The sequence below is a fragment of the Mobula birostris genome, chromosome 5 (assembly GCF_030028105.1).
Source record: "Mobula birostris isolate sMobBir1 chromosome 5, sMobBir1.hap1, whole genome shotgun sequence".
In the NCBI taxonomy this organism is placed as follows: domain Eukaryota; kingdom Metazoa; phylum Chordata; class Chondrichthyes; order Myliobatiformes; family Myliobatidae; genus Mobula; species Mobula birostris.
Genome location: NC_092374.1, coordinates 86240473 through 86262495, shown reverse-complemented (window position 1 = coordinate 86262495; position 22023 = coordinate 86240473). Strand labels below are relative to the sequence as shown.

At 50.8% G+C, this 22023-nt stretch overlaps 1 protein-coding gene across 5 annotated transcripts in view; it reads right to left on the bottom strand.

Annotated features, from left to right (window-relative positions):
• Positions 1-22023, bottom strand: part of LOC140197834 (acetylcholine receptor subunit beta-like) — a 34862-nt gene that overhangs the window by 4024 nt on the left and 8815 nt on the right. For 2 of the 5 annotated variants that reach the window (XM_072258314.1, XM_072258317.1), the window contains 8 exons: positions 15950-15994; positions 13819-13928; positions 12874-12982; positions 9099-9249; positions 8456-8647; positions 6413-6636; positions 5602-5756; positions 1179-1332 (listed from right to left, as the gene is read on the bottom strand). In XM_072258314.1, coding sequence (XP_072114415.1) covers positions 1179-1332; positions 5602-5756; positions 6413-6636; positions 8456-8647; positions 9099-9249; positions 12874-12982; positions 13819-13928; positions 15950-15994 — 1140 coding nt within the window. Of the gene's footprint in view, positions 1-1178; positions 1333-5601; positions 5757-6412; positions 6637-8455; positions 8648-9098; positions 9250-12873; positions 12983-13818; positions 13929-15949; positions 15995-17420; positions 17514-22023 lie in introns of all 5 variants that reach the window. The other 3 variants (XM_072258312.1, XM_072258313.1, XM_072258316.1) reach the window with 3 other exon arrangements.

Genomic DNA, 22023 nt, shown 5'->3' with positions numbered 1-22023 from the left:
AGATTCACAACCCTCTTGCTAAAGACATTCCTTCTCCAAAGGTATGTCCTTCTATTCCGAGATTGTGCTCTCTGGTCCCAGACTCTCCCACCAATGCAACTATCCACTCTACATCCACTCTGTAGGTTTCAATGGGCAGCAATGAAGGTCCTCCATCTCTGTCTGTATAGAAGGATTCTTCATTGCTGTTTCCATAACAATTTTGTTTGACCAGTCAGGGTCATTAGCCATGCATTGAACCCCCGAACCTGGAGGAGTGGTGGACCACTCTTGGTCTGGCCTTTACCCTTTGACCTGCTTGACATGGGTGACCCTACCAAGAGTCAAAGCACAAGGACCTGACTCCAGGCACGCAAACCTCCACACCCTATGACAAGGTTATTGTCCTCTTGAAAGCTGAACTAATTACACTCGTACTTAAATGGCCAGCTAATTGCATCCCCCTACCTAAACAAAGTCCATATCCGTCCATGTTCATCTGCCTAAAAAACGTCCCAAACACCTCTATCCTATCTACCTCCACCACCGCCTTTGGCAGTGCATTCCAGGCATCCACCACTCTTTGTCCATATGAAAAAAAGTGGTCCACACATCTCCTTTCAACTTTTCCTTTTTCATCATTAAGGAATGCCCTCTATCTGAGACATTTTGACCCTAGGAGGAAGATACTGGTTGCCAGCTCTATCTCTTTCTTTCATGATTCTATCAGGTCTCCCCTCAGGCTCTGTTGCTCCAGAGAAAAGCACCTGAGTTTGTCCAGCCTCTTCTTGTAGATCAAGCCCTCTAATCCAGGCAGCACCCTAGTGAACCTCTTCTGCACCCTCTCCAAAGCCTCATCTACACACAACCAGAAGTGAATGCAATACTTCAGACGTGGCCTGACCAGAGTTTTTATAAAGCTGCAACACAACTTCCCAACATGCGAACAGTACTCCGACAAATGAGCCTTCAATTCAATGCCCCAACCAAAGTTCTTTGAACTCAGTGCTCTGACCAATGACCTTTGAACTCAATACTCCAACCAATGACCCTTGAACTCAGTGCCCAAAGCGTACCGGAGTACTTTAGTTGGGTTAGTGCTTGGATCAGGGCATCCAAAGTGAGGTGGGCCGAGCTTAGTTGGTTATCATGGAGATTGCTCCTCGCCCCCTCCCTCCACTCACCCTCCCCCACCTCACCTCATCATACTCCTCTTGGGCCTTCAGTTCGTTGGTGATGTACTTGATGGCGTCCACTGCCGCCTTGAGATCCGGAGGCAGGGCCATCTGTGGGGTCACCCCTTTCATGTACCAGTTCATCTCCGAGAAGAGCCGTTCTGGCTGCCGGGCCGTCCTGAGGGCAAAGGAGTCGGTGGGGAGAGGCAAAGGTCAAACAGGGGAGGGCATCACGTCTGCACAAAGCTCTGAAGGAACCTGGCAGATGTGGAGGGAAATGACCAGTAAACGTTTCGAGCCGAGACTGGAGCGACTGTCCAGGTGAAGGGTCTCAACCTGAAACGTTGACTGCCTATTTCTCCTACCCCAGATACTGCCTGACCGCAGAGTTCCTCCACTCCAGAAGTTGTGTGTTGCTTTAAAATGCAGCATCTGTAGACCCTTCTGGCTCCAAGGCCACCGTCTCCCCTTGAAAGGGCATCGAGTGTCAATGGTGGATAACACTAGACAACAAAGATTTTGCTTCCTGAATACTTTTGGGTGTATCATATGGATTTTGGAAATCACCATGAAATTTCACTATCATACACTGTTTTTTAAAAACCACCTATTTCAGTTCATAATTCAAGTCAGAATAACTGATGACAAGATTAAGGAAGGCATTTTTGTTAGTGCGGAAATCAAACAAAACTTCAATGGCAGGGAATTTGAAGAAGTTCTGGTGGGACCGGAGAAAATTCCATGGAAGGTATTCAAGAATGTTGTTGAAATTTTTTGGCAACTACAGAACACCAAACTATGTGCAGCTAGTTGACAACATGCTTCAAGCACACAAAACCGTAAGGTGCAATATTTCACTAAAGCTTCATTTTCTGCATTCTCATTTAGACTTCTTCCCTGCAAATCTTGGTGCTGTCAGTGACCAGCATGGTGAAAGGTTTCACCAGGACATTGCAGTCACGTAGAAATGGAATCAGAGTAACTGGAATCCACCAATGCTGGCTGATTATTGTTGTACACTTAAGCAAGAAGCCTCAGACACTGAGTACAAACAAAAATCACCAACAAAACATTTTTAGCTTAGTTGAAATTATTGCAAAGTTATCCAATTAAACACATAATATTCAATAAAAGTTATTTTAATGTTTCTCAAAATGCCTACCGGGATCCCCATCATCATCAAGTGCATGACGTTTACCATCTCCATCGTCCTCAATCTGCACCACCGCTTGCCCAGCACCCACGCCATGCCCAGCTGGGTCCGACGGGTAACGGCCGTGGGGCAGGAGCAGGGAGATCCCCACTCACGCCCTCCCACTCATATCCTCCTCACCCACTCCCTCCCCCCAACCCCACTTCCTCCCCGTCACTCCACCCCCCTCACATCACTTCATTGATCCACTCAAAGCCCCCGCCCACACTCTCCTTACCCCTCCCTCCCCTAGTCTATCAGAAACAAAAGATAAAGTAACTCTGAGGAGGCAACCTTCAAAACAATTTGTTGTCCAGTGTTATCATCAGTGACAAGAGAAGGTGAGTGAGATGGTGAGGATTTAAATTTTCTATAATTTTTACTTTTTAAAATTTAGAGATGTGGTCCCTCCTGGCTCACAATTAAACTGGAAGGAAACTGGAGCACCCAGGGGAACCCACCACGGTCACAGGGAGAACATTCAAACTCCGTACAGACAGCAGTGGGGAGAAAAGCTGGATCAATGGCACTTTGGTCAATGTAATGTGAATCACAACACAACTGTGAGCAGCAAACAACTTGTTATTTCAGGGGACTTCAAAATTCAAAGTAAATTTATCATCTAGGTACACATACGTCACCATAGACAACCCTGAGATTCATTTTCTTGTGGGCATACTCAATAAATCCATAACAGAATAATAACCATAACAGAATCAGTGAAAGACTTGGGCATTCAATCAAGGTGCAGAAGACAGCAAGCACTGCAAATACAAAAAGAAAGAAATAATGATAATAAATAATTGTGAGGACATGAGGTGAAGAGTCCTTGAAAGTGAGTCCATTGGTTGTGGTAACATTTCAATGATGGGCCAAGTGAAGTTGAGAGAAGTTATCCCCTCGGATGGAATTTGACGCAGGAAAGTGTTGCACTTTGGAAGGACCAGCCAGGGTAGGTCCTACACAGTGAATGGTAGGGCACTGAGGAGTGTGGTAGAACAAAGGAATCTGGGAATACGGGTCCATAGTTCATTGAAAGTGGTGTCACAGATAGATAGGGTCGTAAAGAAAAGCTTTTGGCACATTGGCCTTCATAAGTCAAAGTATTGAGTACAAGAGTTGGGGTGTTGTGTTGTTGTATAAGATGTGGGCCTAATTTAGAATATTGTGTGTAGTTTTAGTCACCTACCTACAGGAAAAATGTAAACAAGGTCAAAAGAATACAGAGAAAATTTGCCAAGATGATGTTGGGTCAGGATGACCTGAGTTATAAGGAAAGATTAAACAGGTTCAGACTTTATTTCTTAGAATGTAGAAGATTGAGGGGAGATTTGATAGAGGTGTACAAAATTATGAGGGGTATAGGTAGGGTAAATACAAGCAGGTTTTTCCATTGAGGTTGTGTGGGACTACAACCAGAAGTCATGGGTTAAGGGTGAAAGGTGAAAAGGTTAAGAGGAACATGAGCGGAAACTTCTTCACTCAGAGGGTGGTGAGAGTGTGGAACGAGCTGCCAGTGCAAGTGGTGCTTGCGAGCTTGATTTTAACATTTAAAGAAGTTTGGATAGGTACGTGGATGGGAGGGGTCTGGAGGGTTATGGTTGATGAGACTAGGCAGCTTAAATGATTCTGCATTGGCTAGATGAGCCAAAAGGCCTGATTCTGTGCTGTGCTTTTCTACGATTCTATGACTCTGGTTCAAGAGCCTGATGGTTGAGGGGTAGTAACTGTTCCTCAGCCTGGTGGTGTGAGTCCTGAGGCTCCTGTACCTTCATCCTGATAGCAGCAGTGAGAAGAGAGCGTGACCTGGGTGGTGGGGGAGCCTGATGATGGATGCTGCTTTCCTGCATGTGTTCCATGTAGATGTGTTCAATGGTAGGGAGAGCTTTAGCCATGATGGACTGGGATGAATCCACTGCTTTTTGTAGCATTTTCCATTCAAAGGCATTGGTGGTTCCATACCAGGCCATGATGTAGTCAGTCACTGTACTCTCCACTACACATCTATAAAAGTTTTGGGAAGATATCTCCAACTCTGAGCCAGGTGCTCGATGCTTCCTTATCAATATCTAGTCTGCTGTAATCTCTACTGTCAAGATGAAGCCACACTCAGGTTGGAGGAACAACACCTTATATTCCGTCTGGGTAGCCTCCAACCTGATGGCATGAACATCGACTTCTCTAACTTCCACTAATGCCCCACCTCCCCCCATACCCCATCTGTTATTTATTTTTATACACACATTCTTTCTCTCTCTCTCCTTTTTCTCCCTCTGTCCCTCTCACTATACTCCTTGCCCATCCTCTGGGCTTCCCCCCACCCCCCGTCTCTCTCCCCGGACCTCCTGTGCCATGATCCTCTCGTATCCCTTTTGCCAATCACCTGTCCAGCTCTTGGCTCCATCCCTCCCCCTCCTGTCTTCTCCTATCATTTTGGATCTCCCCCTCCCCCTCCCACTTTCAAATCCCTTACTCACTCTTCCTTCAGTTAGTCTTGACGAAGGGTCTCGGCCTGAAACGTCGACTGTACCTCTTCCTACAGATGCTGCCTGGCCTGCTGCGTTCACCAGCAACTTTGATGTGTGTTTCTAGTCTGCTCATGCCTTCCATGGAGGGTCCAGCTCTTCCATCGGTTGATGGTTTCTTCAATAGTGATACTGTCTTCAGTTCTCTGCGTTGTGTTCTCATTTAAGTTTAGTGGCGTGTACTCCTTGTCAGAATTGCACATGCTCACATGGACTGCTGAATCCTGCTTTCATTGATGAAAATATATCCTTAGAAGTTTTATCTGTCTGATGTGGAATTTTATTATTCTTTTTATTTATTTTTTCCCCCTTTCTTTTTGCATTTGCAGTTTGTTGTCTTCTGCACTCTGGTTGAACACCCTCACAGGCCAGTCTTCCACTGATCCTGTTTTGCCTAATTTTCTATAGACTTATTGAGAATGCCCAAAGAAGATGAACCTCAGTTGTATATGGTGACAGATATGCATTTTGATAATAAATTTACTTTGTACTTTGGTCGTTTGTCTGTCCTGTTGGGTGCAGTCTTTCATTGATTCTATCCTGGTTCTTGTATCTACTGTGTATGCCCACAAGAAAGTGAATCTCAGGGCAGATATGGTGACGTGTATGTGCTTTGATAGTCAATTTACTTTGAGCTTTTGAACCACTCTGGTTAAGCAGGGGCATGGTGAGGAGCGGGGATGGGAGGGGGTGTGTGCAGGGTGCGAGGAGATCCCAGCCACCCAGGTACCTGTTGTTTTCTTTCGGGCAGACGAAATCGATGTTGGGTTTCCGGATGAAATATTCATCGGCAGCCCTGCTGAGGATCAGAGGCTTCTCGCTGTCGGACGGCTCTGCCTTGGGCCTCTGGATCCACAGGTAGCGAGGCAGGGTCTGGATGAAAATCTGAAACAGAAGAGGAGAACATTGAGGGAAGTTGGGGCCGGATGTCTCCCAGAGCTGCGTTCACCTGGTGCCTCTGACCTGGGGGAGACATCAGGCCGAGGGACCAGACAGACGGTCAACAGCCAGGGTCCGCGAGGAGGTTGAGGGGCCAGGGGAGTTCCAGCTGGAGGTCTACGCCCACCCTTGGTGGCAACATCAGTCCAACGGGCAGCGGGGAGGGAAAGGCCAGAGGAACTGGGGCATCTCGGGAAACTGGGTACCCTGAGAGAGGAGGGCAGGAGATGGGGTGAGGGAGGAAAGGTCAAGGAGTTTGAGGGGGAGGGAGGGGTGAGGAGGGGGGCATGAGCGGGAGGGGGTGAAGGGGGCACGAGCGGGGGGGGTGAAGGGGGCGCGAGTGGGAGGGGGTGAAGGGGGCACCACCGGGAGGGGGTGAAGGGGGCACGAGTGGGAGGGGGTGAAGGGGGTGCGAGCAGGAGGGGTGAAGGGGGCACGAGCGGGAGGGGGTAAAAGGGGTGCAAGCGGGAGGGAGTGAAGGGGGGCACCACCGGGAGGGGGGTGAAGGGGGTGCGAGCGGGAGGGGGTGAAGGGGGCACCACCGGGAGGGGGTGAAGGGGGTGCGAGCGGGGATCTCCCTGCTCCTGCCCTGCAGCCATTACCTGTCGGACCCAGCCGGGCATGGCGTGCGTGCTGGGTGAGCGGTGGTGCAGGTTGAGGACGACCACACTGAGGATGACGGAGAAGGTGACGAGGATCATGGTGAACATCAGGTACTTGACGATGATCGGGACCCCAAGAGAGGTCTCCGGGACCTTGTCAGCCAACAGCAGCAGGAAGACAGTGAGGGACAGCAACACCGAGATGGAGAGGGTCATCTTCTCACCTGGAAGGACCAGAGGGGGCGGTCAGTGTCTCGTCCAGGAAGAGTCCACAGGTACAATGGGGAGTTTTCAGGATGCGGTCTGGATAGAGATGACCATGTGGTGATTTGAAACTCAGAGTGAATCGTGGTGTAGCAACGTTGTGAAGTTGAAATCACTGAATTAAAAAATCCCCTTGAGTAAAGGCTGGTGATGCCCTGTCAACAGGAATCTCTGTCGGCCAGCATCTCCCAACCTGGACCAATGCTGCCACCTGGTGGCTACAACCAGAATGCCGGGGCAGGCACCTTCAACAGGGTCTGCTCCCCAGACCGGAGGGGGATTAAACCGGGAAGAGGGTTTCAACTGATGAGATCAGGAGAGGTAACAGGATATCTTTTCTATCAATGTGTACCCCAGAGCCATAAATAGGCCATCTGGCCCATCAAGTCTGTACTGCCATTCGATCACGATTGATCAACGCATACAAAATGCTGGAGGAAAGGCAGAGACTGAGGGGAGATCTGATAGAGGTTTATAAGATTATGAGAGGCGTAGATAGAGTAGACAGCGAGTATCTGTTATCCCAGGGTAGAAATGTCTAATACCAGAGGACATGCATTGAAGGTGAGGGGGGGTAGGTTCAAGGGGGATGTGAGGGGTAAGTTTTTTACTCAGAGAGGGGTGGATGCCTGGAACGTGCTGCCTGGTATGGTGGGAGAGGCAAATACATTACAGGCTTTTAAGAGACGTTTGGATAGGCATGTGGATGTGAGGAAGACGGAGGGATATGGACATGGTGTAGGTAGGAGGGATTAATGTTTGGGATTTTTTTGATTTACTTTTTAGCCAGTACAACACAACACTGTGGGACGAATGGCCTGTTCCTGTGCCGTACTGTTAAAAAAACTCAGCAGGTCAGGCAGCTTCTATGGGCAGAAATGAACAGTTAACGTTTTGAGTTGAGACCCTTCATCAGGACTGGAAAAGATGGGGGCAGAAGCCATATTGTTGACTAACCCCATTCTCCCACCTTATCCTCTTGACCCTCTTACAAATGAAGAACCTATCAACCTCTGCCTCAAATACACCCAATATCTTGGTCGCCACCGCTCTCCTTGCCAACAAATCCCACAGGTTCACCACTCTCTGGCTGAATAAATTCCTCCTCATCTCCGTTCTAAAAGGGCATCTCTCTATTCTGAGTCTGTGTCCTCTGGTCCTAGAACCCCCCCCCCCCCCCACAATAGGAAACATCCTCTCCACATCCACTCTATCGAGGACTTTCACCATTCAATGAGACCCCCCCCCCCCATTCTTCTAAACACCAGTGAGTACAGGCCCAGAGCCAGCAAATGGTGCTCACATGTTAATCCTGTTGTCCCTGGGATCACTCCATGTGATATGGGAGGAAACTGGAGCACCCAGAAGGAAACCCACAGGGGGATGTGCAGGCTCCACATACACACCCCAGAGTGGGGACTTTGTAGAGTCATTGTGAGACATGGCAATGAAACAGGCCCTTTGGCCCATCCAATTTGTGCTGGAGATGGACACACACACACACACACACACACACACAAGGATATGGACACACATGGAGACGGACACACACACAAACACAAGGAGAAGAACACGGACCCTCACGCGCACACACTCAGACACAAATACATAGACAAAGAGACGGACGGACACACACGAACACATGCTCACTGGAGGTTGGGATCGAACCGGTGTCTCGGGAGCTGTGAGCCGAGGTCAGGGAGTGAGGGAGACAGCGAGGGGAAGGTGTTTACCTGCGTCTGGAGGGAGGGAGGGAGACAGCGAGGGGAAGGTGTTTACCTGCGTCCGGAGGGAGGTAGAAGACGAGGATAGCCAGGATGCTGATGAGGATACAGGGTATGATGATGTTGATGATGTAGAAGAGGGGTTTACGCTGGATGATCAGGTAGAAGGTGATGTCCTCGTAGCTGCTGTCGTGGCTGAGCGTGTTTCTGCGTGAGGGCTTGTGCCGGATCTGCCACTCGCCGTTCTCTGCCGGGGCCACGGACAGACCGGGGAGAGGGTCAGGAGAGGAGAGACGGCAGCCTGGAAAACTACCCCCCACCCACCAGTGACCCGCACTACAATCAACCCCACTGCCATCCCCTCCCTACCCTTCACCCAATCCACCTCGCTCGGCAATAACCCGCACTACAACCTCCCTCACCCTCACCTCCTGCCTCTCCCCCCTCAGTCACCAGTAACCCGCACTGCACCCTCCCCTCCCCCTTTCACCCCACCTCGCCCTCATCTCACAACTCCCCTCCCTCCCCTTCACCCTTCCTCAGTCCCTCCCTCACCTCTTCAACCCCTCTCACTCTCCCTCTCCCTCCAATCACTTCCCTCCCATTCGTCCCTCTTCCTCCCCTCGCCTCCACATTCACCCTCCCCTTCCCAGATCCGTCCCCCACCGACCCACGGGTGGGGTGGGGGGGTGACCCACCAGTGAAGGTGTTCTTGTCGATGATCACCTCCTTGATCTCCCGCTCGCCCTTGTCATCCAGCGCGTGTTGCAGGCTGACCTCGGTCACGTCGTACGTGTACGACTTGAAGACCATGGTGCAGTTCTGCCAGTCGAAGGGGAAGTACTGAACCTGCAGAGACAGTGGAGAGAGGGTGGGGTGGGTGGGGGTGAGAGGGGGAAGGGGGAGAGGAGAGAGGAGAGAGGGGGAGGGAGGGAGAGAGGGAGAGAGTACAAGTCATTGCTCCCTGAATGTTGTTAACAAGTTGAAAGGCTGGTAAGGCAGGCATGCTTGCCTTTAAGTCGAGGAATGGAGTTGAAGTGTAGGGATGTTAGCTTTATTAAAACTCTGGTTCAGCCACATCTGCAGTATTGCATACAGTTCTGCTCGTCCCACTTTAGGAGGGACGTTGGGGCTTTGGAGAGGGTGCAGAAGAGGTTTACCAGGATGCTGCCTGGTTTAGAGGGCATGTAGTATCACGAGAGGTTGGACAAACTTGGGTTGTTTTCTCTGGAGGGCCGGAGGCTGAGAGGAGATTTGACAGAAGTTTACAAGATTATGAGAGACATAGATAGAGTGGACAGAGAGTATCTGTTCCCCGGGGTTGAAATGTCTAATAACAGAGGGCATGCATTGAAGGCGAGGTTGAAAGGGGGTGTGAGGGGTAAGTTTTTTGTTGGACAGAGAATGGCGAGAGCCTGGAATGCGTTGCCTGGGGTGGCGGGGAGACAAGTGGGGTGGTGTAGCGGTTTTTGCAATGCTCTACAGTGCCAGAGATCGAGTTCAATTCCCGCCGCTGTCTGTAAGGAGACCGTACGTTCTCCCCGTGGCTGCGTGGGTTTCCCCCGGGTGCCCTGGTTTCCTCCCACAGTCCGGGTTGGGGTTAGTAAGTTGTGGGCGTGCCAGGTTGGCATTGGAGGCAAGGTGACACTCGCCAGCCATCCCCAGCACACACAAGAGAATACATTTCACTGTGCGTTCTCATGTTTTGGTGCATATTTGACAAAAATTTCCCTTGGACACTCCTAGACAGAGGCTCTTAGACACATGGACAGGTGAACAGGCAGAGAATGGGTGTGGATCCATTTAGCTGGGCATTGATTACTAATTTTAAAAGTTCAGCACAACACTGTGGGCTGAATGGCCTGTTCTCTGCTGTACTAACACCTAATCTGCTGGAGGAACTCAGCGGCTCAGGCAGCATCCGCAGAAAGAAATGGGACAGTTGACGTTTCGCGTCGAGACCCTCCGCCAGGGGCTGGATGAGTAGTGGGGAGAGAGCTGGTCAGCTGGTACAAGGAGGTAAAGTGGTCGCAAGTGCTGAACTAGGGTGAAGATCTTGATCTTCCTCACCATCCCTACAGATCACTTCATCACTTCAAACCTCGAGGTAGCAAAAGGAAAAGCAATAACAATGCAGAATAAAGTGTAACAGGTGTACAGGAGCAAGATAGATCAGCTGGTTGAGTGATGCCGTAGTAACAACCTCAAACTCGATGTCAGTAACAACAAAGAACTGATTGTGGGCTTCAGATAGGGTAAAGGAAACTCATCCTCATAGAGATACCAGAAGTGGAAAGAGTGAACAATTTCAAGTTCCTGTGCGTCAGTATCTCTGAGAACCTATCCTAGTCCCAACATACTGATGCAGCTACAAAGAAGCTATATTTCATTAGGAGTTTGAGGAGATTTGGTAGTCACCAAAAAAACACAAATTTCTACAGATGTACCATGGAGAGCATTCAAACTGGCTGCATCACCGTCTGGTATGACGGGTGGGAGAGGCAGTGTGGTGAAACTATTCCCACTCTCCCCTTCTCCATCTGCCCATCACCCCCCATCTCCTGGATCCACCCGTCACCTGCTGGCTCCTGCTCCTCCCGGTCTCTCCCCTCTACTCGGCACGTTGAGCAGCTTCTGAGGAGTGAGGAACGAGTCAAACCACCAGGTTTAAGAACAGCTGCTTCCCTTCAACTACTCGGTTCTCGAACCAACCCTAATCACTACCTCAGAATAGACTCAGTATCTTTCCTCTCTTTCCCACCACTTACTTAATTACATTTTCTCACTTTTTATACACACTTCTTATCACAGAACATAGAATACTACAGCACAGTACAGGCCCTTTGGCCCACATTGTTGTGCCAACCCTCAAACCCTGACTCCCATATAAGCCCCCAACTTAAATTCCTCCATATACCTGTCTAGTAGTCTCTTAAACTTCACTAGTGTATCTGCCTCCACCACTGACTCAGGCAGTGCATTCCACGCACCAACCACTCTCTGAGTGAAAAACCTTCCTCTAATATCCCCCTTGAAATTCCCACCCCTTACCTTAAAGCCATGTCCTCTTGTATTGAACAGTGGTGCCCTGGGGTAGAGGCGCTGGCTATCCACTCTATCTATTCCTCTTATTATCTTGTACACCTCTATCATGTCTCCTCTCATCCTCCTTCTCTCCAAAGAGTAAAGCCCTAGCTCCCTTAATCTCTGATCATAATGCATACTTTCTAAACCAGGCAGCATCCCGGTAAATCTCCTCTGTACCCTTTCCAATGCTTCCACATCCTTCCTATAGTGAGGTGACCAGAACTGGACACAGTACTCCAAGTGTGGCCTAAAATAACTTGTAGTATTTTATAATTATGTATTGCAATGTTCTGCTGTGCAAAAGAACAAATTTCACGACATATGCCATTCTCAGCTTCGTGTCTTCGGACTCACTTTCGTGAACTTCATTTCTGAATGCTATTTGCTTACTTTTACTGTCTGCACATTTAATTTTTTTTTCCTTGCACATTCGGTGTTTGACAGACTTTTTAAAAATTGTTTTCTGCAGGGTTTCTTTGTTTTGTGTCTGCCTGTATGGAGACAAGCCTCAAGGTTGTATATAGTATACGTACTTTGAACTTTGATATTAAGCCTGACTCTGATTCACAGGGAACACCCTCCTTTCTTGTAAAAGTTGTGTGCAATTTGCGTTTAATTTAGCTTTTCGTGCGAACCTGTGGACGACCCGATACCTCGGTGGTGTCACCGACTGAAACACAGCAGGAGATCGGAACATCGTGTACGCTGCTGTCTAAGTAAATGACCCTGCAGATCGAAACAGCGAGCTGTTGGTCTCCCCCCCGCTGTGGCAGGAGCGATCTCTCTCTCTCTCTCTCTCTCGCCAGTGAGACACAGAGCCTGTCTGGGGTGTTGAAGTGTTGGGATGGAGAGTGGGTTTCGATGGACTGTAGTTCATGGTCACGTTGGGTGCTTTGCTACTGCTTGTGCATGGGAGGGGGGAGGGAAGCTTTGGGGTTCTAACGTTTTTCTGTCGTTCATTCTTTGGGGTTTTGTTTCTGTTTGATGGATGTCTGTGAAGAGTAAGAATTTCAGGTTGTATACTGTATCCAGTCTGATACTAAATGCTGTTTATCTGATGCCCTGAGCCTGCGATCCTGCTGCAAGTAAATTTTTCATTGCCCCTTGTGCACACGTGGACTCGAGCATGTGACAACACACTCGACCCTTTGTCAGAACCTGGGAAAAATAACAAGCTGGGTTTCAGTGGGAGAGGTGCTGAGGGAGGAATGGGTGGGACGAAAGAAATATCTCCGATAGGGCAAGAACAGAAAAGTCGTTGGGGATGTCTGTGACTGGGCGAGTTGGAACCTGCATCCAAAGTCAGTGGGCCGGGAGGGGGGTCATAGGTCACACTGGGGCTCAGGGTTCGGGAGTCCTAGGTCACCCGACTGGTGACGACCTTACCCTGATGCTGCAGGAGCTGCGGTAGATAGCAGGGGGCAGCCAGCTGACGGTGCCCGTGTGCTGGACCAAGACGTTGACGTAGAGCGCCACGTTGAACTTCCCATCGTTGCTGCAGAGAAGAAAACGGGAACGGGGAGAGTGGCGGTGGAGTGAAGGGGTGGGTGGAGGGGGAGAGGAGGGAGAGAGAAACAGAGGGTGAGACAGAGAGTGGGGAGAGAGAGAGGGGGTGAGAGAGAGGGGGAGGGGAGAGGGGGAGGGGAGAGGAGGAGGGAGGGGGAGAGGGGGAGGGAGAGGGGGGAGGAGAGAGGGGGAGGGAGAGGGGGAGGGAGAGAGGGGGGAGGGAGAGAGGGGGGAGGGAGAGAGGGGGGAGGGAGAGAGGGGGGAGGGAGAGAGGGGGGAGGGAGAGAGGGAGGGGGGAGGGAGAGAGGGAGGGGGGAGGGAGAGAGGGAGGAGGGGAGAGGGGGGAGGGAGGGAGAGAGGGGGGAGGGAGGGAGAGAGGGGGGAGGGAGGGAGAGAGGGGGAGGGAGGGAGAGGGGGGAGGGGGAGGGGGAGAGGGGGGAGGGGGAGGGAGAGAGGAGGGGAGGGGGAGGGGAAGGGAGAGAGGGAGGGGGAGAGAGGGGGCAAAAGGAAAAGAAAATGAAGGTGAGGGACGCAGGGTGGTGGAGTTAGGGGATTTCGGCTGCAGGCCGGATCCAGACAGTTGGTTTCCACCCTCTCCAAATGCCCGGTCCTCCGGGGTGTGGCTCCTTTAAGGCTAATGGCAGCACTGGTACCGATCATGGCTGCCAGACCTGCCACAGGAGGGCCCCAGCACGAGGAGCAGAAGACCCCATGGGCGGGGAGTTGCAGCAAAATGGGGGTCCCAGTGGGTTCAGACGGGGAGTGGGACCTGGTGGGTGGGAGGGTGGTGGTTTGCAGGAGGAGAACGGAGGCACTTGCACTGACTTGTTGAGGAGGACGATGTCCGGGAGCCAGACTTTGGAGGAGGGGATGCGGAGAATCAGGATACCGTCAAAATCCGAGGGATTCCACCTCAGCCGATAGTCCGTCCAAGCCTGGGAGGGGGAGGAGAGGTTGAATGGGGTGGGGGCGGGAGGAGATGGAGGGAAAATGGAAAGGCAGCAGGAGTGTGTAAAAGCAGATACGGGGGGGGAAGAGGGGAGTGAAGTGGTTGGGAGGGGGAGGGGGAGGGGGAATGCAGGTGGAAGCAGTAGAGGGAGTGGGGAGGGAGGCAAGGGTGAGAAGTAGTGTTGGGGTAGGGAGACAGGGGGAGGGGAAGGGGGCAGGGGGAAGAGGGGAAGGGGAGGGGGAAGGGGAAGGGGAAGAAGGGGAGAGGAAGGGAAGAAGAAAAGGAGGAGGAAGGGGGAAGAGGGAAGGAGAAGGCGAGAAAAGGGAAGGGGAAGGGAAAAAAGGGAGGGGGAAGAAGGGGAGGGAGAAGGGGGAGGGGAAGAAGGGGGTGAAGAAGGGGAGGGGGAGGGGAGGGAGAAAGGGGGAAGAAGGGGAGGGAAAAAGGGGAGGGGAGAGGGGAAGGGGGGAGAAGGGGAAGGGGGGAGAAGGGGAAGGGGGGAGAAGGGGAAGGGGGGAGAAGGGGAAGGGGGGAGAAGGGGAAGGGGGGAGAAGGGGAAGGGGGAGAAGGGGAAGGGGGAGAAGGGGAAGGGGGAGAAGGGGAAGGGGGAGAAGGGGAAGGGGGAGAAGGGGAAGGGGGAGAAGGGGAAGGGGGGAGAAGGGGAAGGGGGGGAGAAGGGGAAGGGGGGAGAAGGGGAAGGGGGGAGAAGGGGAGGGGGAAGAAGGGGAGGGGGAAGAAGGGGAGGGGGAAGAAGGGGAGGGGAGGGGAGGGGAGGGGAGGGGAGGGGGAAGAAGGGGAGGGAGAAACGGGGAAGAAGGGGAGGGAGAAAGGGGATGAAGAAGGGGAGGGAGGAAGGGGAGGGAGAAAGGGCAGGAAGGGGAGGGAGAAAGGAAGGAAGGAAGGGGAAGGGGAAGAGGGGAAAAGGGAAGAAGGGGAGGGGAGACGGGAAGGGGAGCGGGGAAGGGGGAGAAGGGGAGGGGGAGAGGGGAGGGGGAGGGGGAGAGGGAAGGGGAGAGGGAGAGGGAAGGGGAGAGGGGAGAGGGGAGAGGGGAGAGGGGAGAGGGGAGAGGGGAGAGGGGAGAGGGGAGAGGGGAGAGGGGAGAGGGGAGAGGGGAGAGGGGAGAGGGGAGAGGGGAGGAGAGGGGAGAGGGGAGAGGGGAGAGGGGAGAGGGGAGAGGGGAGAGGGGAGAGGGGAGAGGGGAGAGGGGAGAGGGGAGAGGGAGAGGGGAGAGGGGAGAGGGGAGAGGGGAGAGGGGAGAGGGGAGAGGGGGAGAGGGGAGAGGGGAGAGGGGAAGAAGGAGAGGGGAATTGGGAAGAGGAGAAGTGGGGAAGAGGGTTCAGGGGAGAGGGGGAGTGGGGAAGGGGAAGAGGGTTCGGGTGAGAGAGACCAGTTAGGTCTTGCCACACACCTCCTGTAAGACCCTTCACCTCCCCCCCGCATCCAGGATATCCTGCCCTCAGTTCCCCACACTACCCTTCGGAGACTTGCTCCAAGGCACTGGGGGACACCCCTCCCGCAAGTACCCCCATCCTAGGGGACACCTCTCCCACAAGAACTCCCTCCCTGGGTAATTCATCCCCTCCCAAAGGGAACCTCTCCCTGGGTAATTCATCCCCTCCCAAAGGGAACCTCTCCCTGGGTAATTCATCCCCTCCCAAAGGGAACATCTCCCTGGGTAATTCATCCCCCGACCACAGGAACCCTACCCTGGGTATTTCATCCTCCCCCCCACAGGGAACCCCACCCTGGGTATTTCATCCCCCGACCACAGGAAACCCAACCTGGGTATTTCATCCCCCCACCACAGGGAACCCCACCCTGGGTATTTCATCCCCCCACCACAGGAACCCTACTCTGGGTAATTCACTCCACCCACACAGGGAACCCTACTCTGGGTAATGCACCCCACCCACAGGGAACCCCACCCTGGGTAATTCATCCTCCCCCAAGAGGAACCCCACCCTGTTCAGGTAGGGGGTAAAGTTGAAAGGTTGAAGGTTGAGGCCTACCATATTCATGAAGACGTTTGTTGTCATCTCCTCGTCTTTCTCATTCTGTGGAGAAGAGAATGGGTGAGGAGCAACCATTCCCGATGGGAATATCCCGGATTCTGGTATACTGAGGAATAAATTCCCTCAACCCGTTCTCTCACCATCCCCTCCTTCTCCCCTCCCAACCCCAGAGCCCCGAGAGACCTATTGAGACATGGGCCTCAGGCTTACCCAGGGAGGCAGCCAGTACACCCAGCACAGACAACCAGTCATCTGGGACAGAGGTCCAGAGTCCCGGGACAAATGCCCAAACTCCCGGGATAGAGGCCCAGACATCAAGGTCAGTCATCCAGGAAAAAAAATCCATATATTCAGTCACCTAGACACAGAGACTCCTGGGACAGACATCTAGACATCAATGTCAGCCAGGCAGTCAACAAACACATCGGCCAGACACCCAGATTCCTTTCACTAGACACACGGGACGGATGCCCAGACAGGTTACACCAGTGACAGACTGACGGGAGCAGCTGGAGATACCAAGAGAGAATCCCTGGTATGTTCACAGCGGATGTCTCAAAAGAGCCAACATTCCTGAGTCCCGGAACAGCAGGCATCCAATTTCTCCTGATGTCAGACAGTTTTAAGGCCACGTTGAGGGAGGAATCCAGGGGCAAGAAGCAAGACAGAACCTCAACCTGGTCTCTTTAACGCGATGGAATTTATTATCAGTCTAACAGCAAATACAAACCAATGTGGAATCTAGAACATAGAACAGTACAGGCCTGTTGGTCCTCAATGTTAAGATGGCGGCATGTATACACGCAGCGGGCTCTCGGGGCCAACTAAAGTGCTTTTTTCTTTGTTAAATGTGTTTTTGTACACAGTAAGACTATTCTTGACCTCAATAACTTCATGTACAGCAGGTGAACCACATCAGTGAGCTGCTGTATTGTTCGAGTCACTGACCGGGGTTCAGAGAAGGCGATTGGGCCGAGGAAGGTGAGTTGGGCCACTGGGCCAAGAGAGCAGGGTCAAGCCGTCGGGCCGAGGGGCGAGTCATGCCAGCTGGGCCGTTGGGCTGAGGGATTTGGGTTGGGCTGTCAGGCCACAGGAGGAGCTGGATTGCGTTCGGAAGAGCTGACCTGGGCACAGACTATGCTGCTGCCTGCTACTCACAGACACCAGAGTTGGCACGAAGGCGTTGTGTAGTGACTGCCTTGGACGTTTCTTTTGTGATCACAAAACCCTGTGGGACTTTGATTGCCGCAGACCTGCTTCCCTTGTTTGGTGGTGAGACAGGCGGTGAGGCAGCAGTGACGAGGACTAGGCCTCATTTTAGCGTGGCATCTGGGCTTGGTCGGGGGGCGGGGGTGGCCTCCCACGTTGGGGCTGCCTCCAGTGTTGGAATTATAGGCTAGACTGCCAGGAACCATCAAGTTTCAGGACCTGTTGCTCAGAGTCTCGGACTAAGAACGTGATTTCTTACCTGATAAGTTCCTTTTTTCTCCCCTTTCTTGCTATTTTGAATGCAAGTGTATGTTTTCGCAACTTGGCCCCACAGGAATGCTGGCTTGTTCCGCTGTACCCATGTATGGTTTGAATGACAGTTAAACTGGATTTGATGACTTGTTGACCTTTTACTTTACTCCAGGATCAATCTAACCCTTCCCTCTCAGATAGCCCTCCATTTTCCTATCGCCCACGTGTCTGTCTAAGAGTAATGTATCTGCCTCTATCACCAGCCCTGGCAGGGTATTTCATGCCCCACAACTGTCTATAAAAAAAACTTCTCTGACACACCCCTATACTTTCCTCCAATCACTTAAAATTATGCCCCTTCCTATTTGCTCTGACTTGGCTGCCTCTTTATGCCTCTCATCATCTTGTATATCAATTCCCCTCATATCCTCCGTCACTCCAAAGAGAAACGCCCTAGCTCACTCAACCTTTCCTCATAAGACACGCTCGCTAATCCTGGTGTGAGCCTCCACATCTTCCCGATAATAAGGCGACCAGAACTGAACACAATACTTCAAGTGGCAGAATGAGTGGTGTCACAACAACCTTGCACTCGCTGTCAGTAAGACCAAAGAACTGATTGTGGATTTCAGAAAGGGTAAGACAAGGGACCAGTCTTCATTAAGGGATCGGAAGCGGAGAGAGTGAGTAATCTCAAGTTCCTGGGTGTCAATATCTCTGGGGATCTAACTTGGAACCAATATATCGATGCAACTATAAAGAAGGCACGACAGTGGCTATATTTCATTAGGAGTTTGAGGGGATTTGGTTTGTTACCAAAGACACACGAATTTCTACAGATGTACTGTGGAGAGCATTCTAACCGGGCTGCCTCACCGTCTGGTATGGGCCACTGTACAGGATCAAAATAATCAGCAGAGAGTTAAACTCAGTCAGCTCCATCATGGGCACTAGCCAATCAGGACCGAGGTAAGCGAACAGGGGCCTATATAAACGCGAGGACTCCCAGAGAGAAACAATCAGCTGTGCACTGAGGATGTCACCTTTACTGGTGATGATATACCGGCAAGCTAATTGCCAAGCTCGGTGAACACTGCAACATCAGACATCCTGAATAGGTTAACTGGTCATTGTAAGTTTCCTGTTTGTCAGGGGTTGTTGGGCTGATGGGCTCGAAGGCCCAGAAGGACCTACCCCTTCTGTATCCCCTAAAGAAAATAAAAAGTAAATGCACCCCTCATGGCCTTGTCAGGGTGGCGGGGAGTAGATCTGTCTCTGTCAAGGGAGGTGTAAGGTGTTCCTTCCCTCCACTAACCTGCTGGGCACCCGCTTAACCCCCTGATCAGGGACACATGAAACCACAGGAGCAGGTGGTGGATGGTGATACCAGCAGCCGGTGCAGATCACAAGTCCGATCAAGAACCTATCGACCTCTCCTTTAAGTATACCCACAGCCGTCTAAGGGAGTGAATTCCACGTATTCACCACCCTTTGGCAAATTCCTCCGCATCTCTGGTCTATTCTATTCTGAGGCTGTGCCCTCTCTCACTACAGGAACCATCCTCTCCACATCCCCTCTATCTAGCCCTTTCTTTATTTTATTAGGCTTCAATCTCTTCTTTCTGAGCTCCAGTGAGTACAAGCCCAAAGCCATTAACCGCTCCCAATTGAATTCATTCTCTTGGATCATCCTTGCGAACCTCCTCTGGACATTCTCCCACGTCAGTACATCTTTTCTTAGGTAAGAGGCCCAAAACTGCTCACAGTACTCCAAATGAGACCTCACCAGTGCTTTATAAAGCCTCAGCATCACATCCTTGTTTTTAAGTTCTAGTCCTCTTGAAATGAATGCTAACATTGCATTTGCCTTCCTCACCATTGACTCAACCTGCAAATTAACCTTAGAGAGCTGTGTGCTAAGGACTCCCAAATCCTTTTGCATCTATTTCTGAATTTGCCCCTTATTTAGAAAATAGTCTATGCTTTTATTCCTTCTACCAAAGTGCATGACCAGACATTTCCTGACACTGTATTCCATCTACCACTTCTTTGTCCATTCTCCGAACTTGTCCAAGACTTTCTGTAGATCCCTGCTTCCTCAGCACTAGCTGCCCCACCCACTTGTCTTTGTATCATCCACATACCTGGCTACAAAGCCATCAATTCCACATGACTATAAGACATAGGGGCAAAATTGGGCCATTCGGCCCATCGAGTCTGCTCTGCCATTTCACCATGGCTGATCCATTTCCCTCTTAACCCCATTCTCCTGCCTTCTCCCCATAGCCTTCCACACCCTGACTAATCAAGAACCTATCAACCTCTGCCTTAAATGCACCCAATGACCTGACCTCCACAGCCGTCTGTGGCAATTAATTCCACAGATTTACCACCCTGTGGCTAAAGAGATTCCTCCTCACCTCCATTCTAAATGGACACCCCTCTACTATGAGGCTGTTTCCTCTAGTCCTCGACTCCTCCACCATTGGAAATATCCTCTCCACGTCCACTCTTTCGAGGCCTTTCAACATTCAATAGGTTTCAATGGAATTCTTCTGAATTCCAGTGAGTACAGGCCCATGGATGTCAATCATTCCTCATTCTGGGAATGATAAGCCTTTCATTCCCGGGATTATTCTCGTGAACCTTTTCTGAACCCTTTCCAATGTCAACTCATCCTTTCTTAAATAATGGGCCCAGAACTGCTCACAGTACTCCAAGTGAGGCCTCACCAGTTCTTTATAAAGCCTCAACGTTACATCCTTGCTGATCTGTTATCCAAATCATTGACATATAGCATGAAAAGTAATGCGCCCAACACCGGCCCCTGCAGAACACTAGAAACTGGCAGCCAACACCGGCCCCTGCAGAACACTAGAAACTGGCAGCCAACCAGGAAAGGCCCCCTTTATTCCCACTCTTTGCCTGCTTCCAGTCAGCCAATCTTCTATGCATGCTAGTATCTTTCCCGTAATACCATGGGCTCTTAGCTTGTTAAGCAGCCTCACATGCCGCACCTTGTCAAAGGCCTTCTGAAAATCCATGTAAACCATATCTACTGACTCTCCTGAGTCCATTCTGCCTGTTATCTCCCAAAAGAATTGTAACAGATTTGTTTCCATTTCCGGTGCTGGTGTGTGTGTGTGTGTGTGTGTGTGTGTGTGTGTGTGTGTGTGTGTGTGTGTGTGTGTGTGGTGTCAAAGAGCAAAGAGATGCAACACCATTTGAGAACTTCAAGTTCCTGGGTGTCAACCTCTCTGAGGGTCCATCCTGGGCCCAACATACCGATGCAGACACGACAGCAGCTATATTTCATTAGGAGTTTGAGGAGATTTGCTACATCACCAAATTCATTCGGAAATTTCTAAAAAATGTATCATGGAGAGCATTCTAACTGGCTGCATCACCGTCTGGTTGGGGTGGGGTGGGGGGGCCTACTGTGCAGGATCGAAATAAGCTGCAGAGAGTTGTAAACTCAGTCAGCTCCATCATGGGCACTGGCCTCTGTAGTATCCAAGACATTTACAAAAGGCAATGCCTTAGAAAGGCAGCATCCATCATTAATGACCTCCATTACCCAGGACACACCCTCTTCTCATTGCTACCATCAGGGAGGAGGTACAGAAGCCTGAAGGGGCACACACTCAATGATTCAGGAACAGCTTCTTCCCCTCTGCCATCCAATTTCTAAATGGACATTGAACCTATAAACACTACCTCACTACTTTAAATATTTTTATTTTGCACTATTTATTCAATTTAACTATTTTATTTATATATATATATATATATATATATATATATATATATATATATATATATATATATACACACACACACATATATATATATATATATACACACACTGCAATTCACAATTTTTTCTCTATTTGGCATTGTATTGCTGCTGCAAAGTAAACAAATTTCACAACGTATGGCTGGTGATAATAAATCTGAAGCTGATTCTGATCATTGGACAACATATTTGTAAAGGATAGCTGAGGAGTATTGGAACACCCGAGATAGAGGTTGTTAGCTGTCGTTATGGAGGTACAGAAAGTACCTCCCCACAGGAAGTATTGGGGAGGGGTGCAACACCTCCCTAGGTGTTACACCTCAGCCTTGGATGGTAGCTGCTCTGGACAGATGCAACGTGCAGAGAGTTGGAACACTGCCCAATCCATCACAGGTTTGTGCGAATGTTGAGGGAAAGTGTCCTCCAAAAGTACGAAGGAAGCAAGGGCAAAGTACGCAGTTAATGGTTGGACCTCAAGGCATTGATGTGCAGAGACATCTTAGGGTCCAAGTCCACAGTTCCCTGAAAGTGGGCACCCAAGTCAATAGGGAGGCATGCTTACTCTTATCGCTAGACTCTGCCCGTGACCGCAAGAAACCACAGAGAGCTGTGAACACAGCTCAGCACATCATGAAGATCAGCCTCCCCTCCATGGACTCCGTCTACACCTCTCAGTTAAAGACCCCACCCACCACTGGGCAGAAGATACAAATATCTGAAAGCAGGCACCCACCAAGTTCAAGGACAGGCTTCTTGTACAATAACGTGGACTCTTGACCTCACAATTGGTACAGTTATTGGAACCTGTTCAATG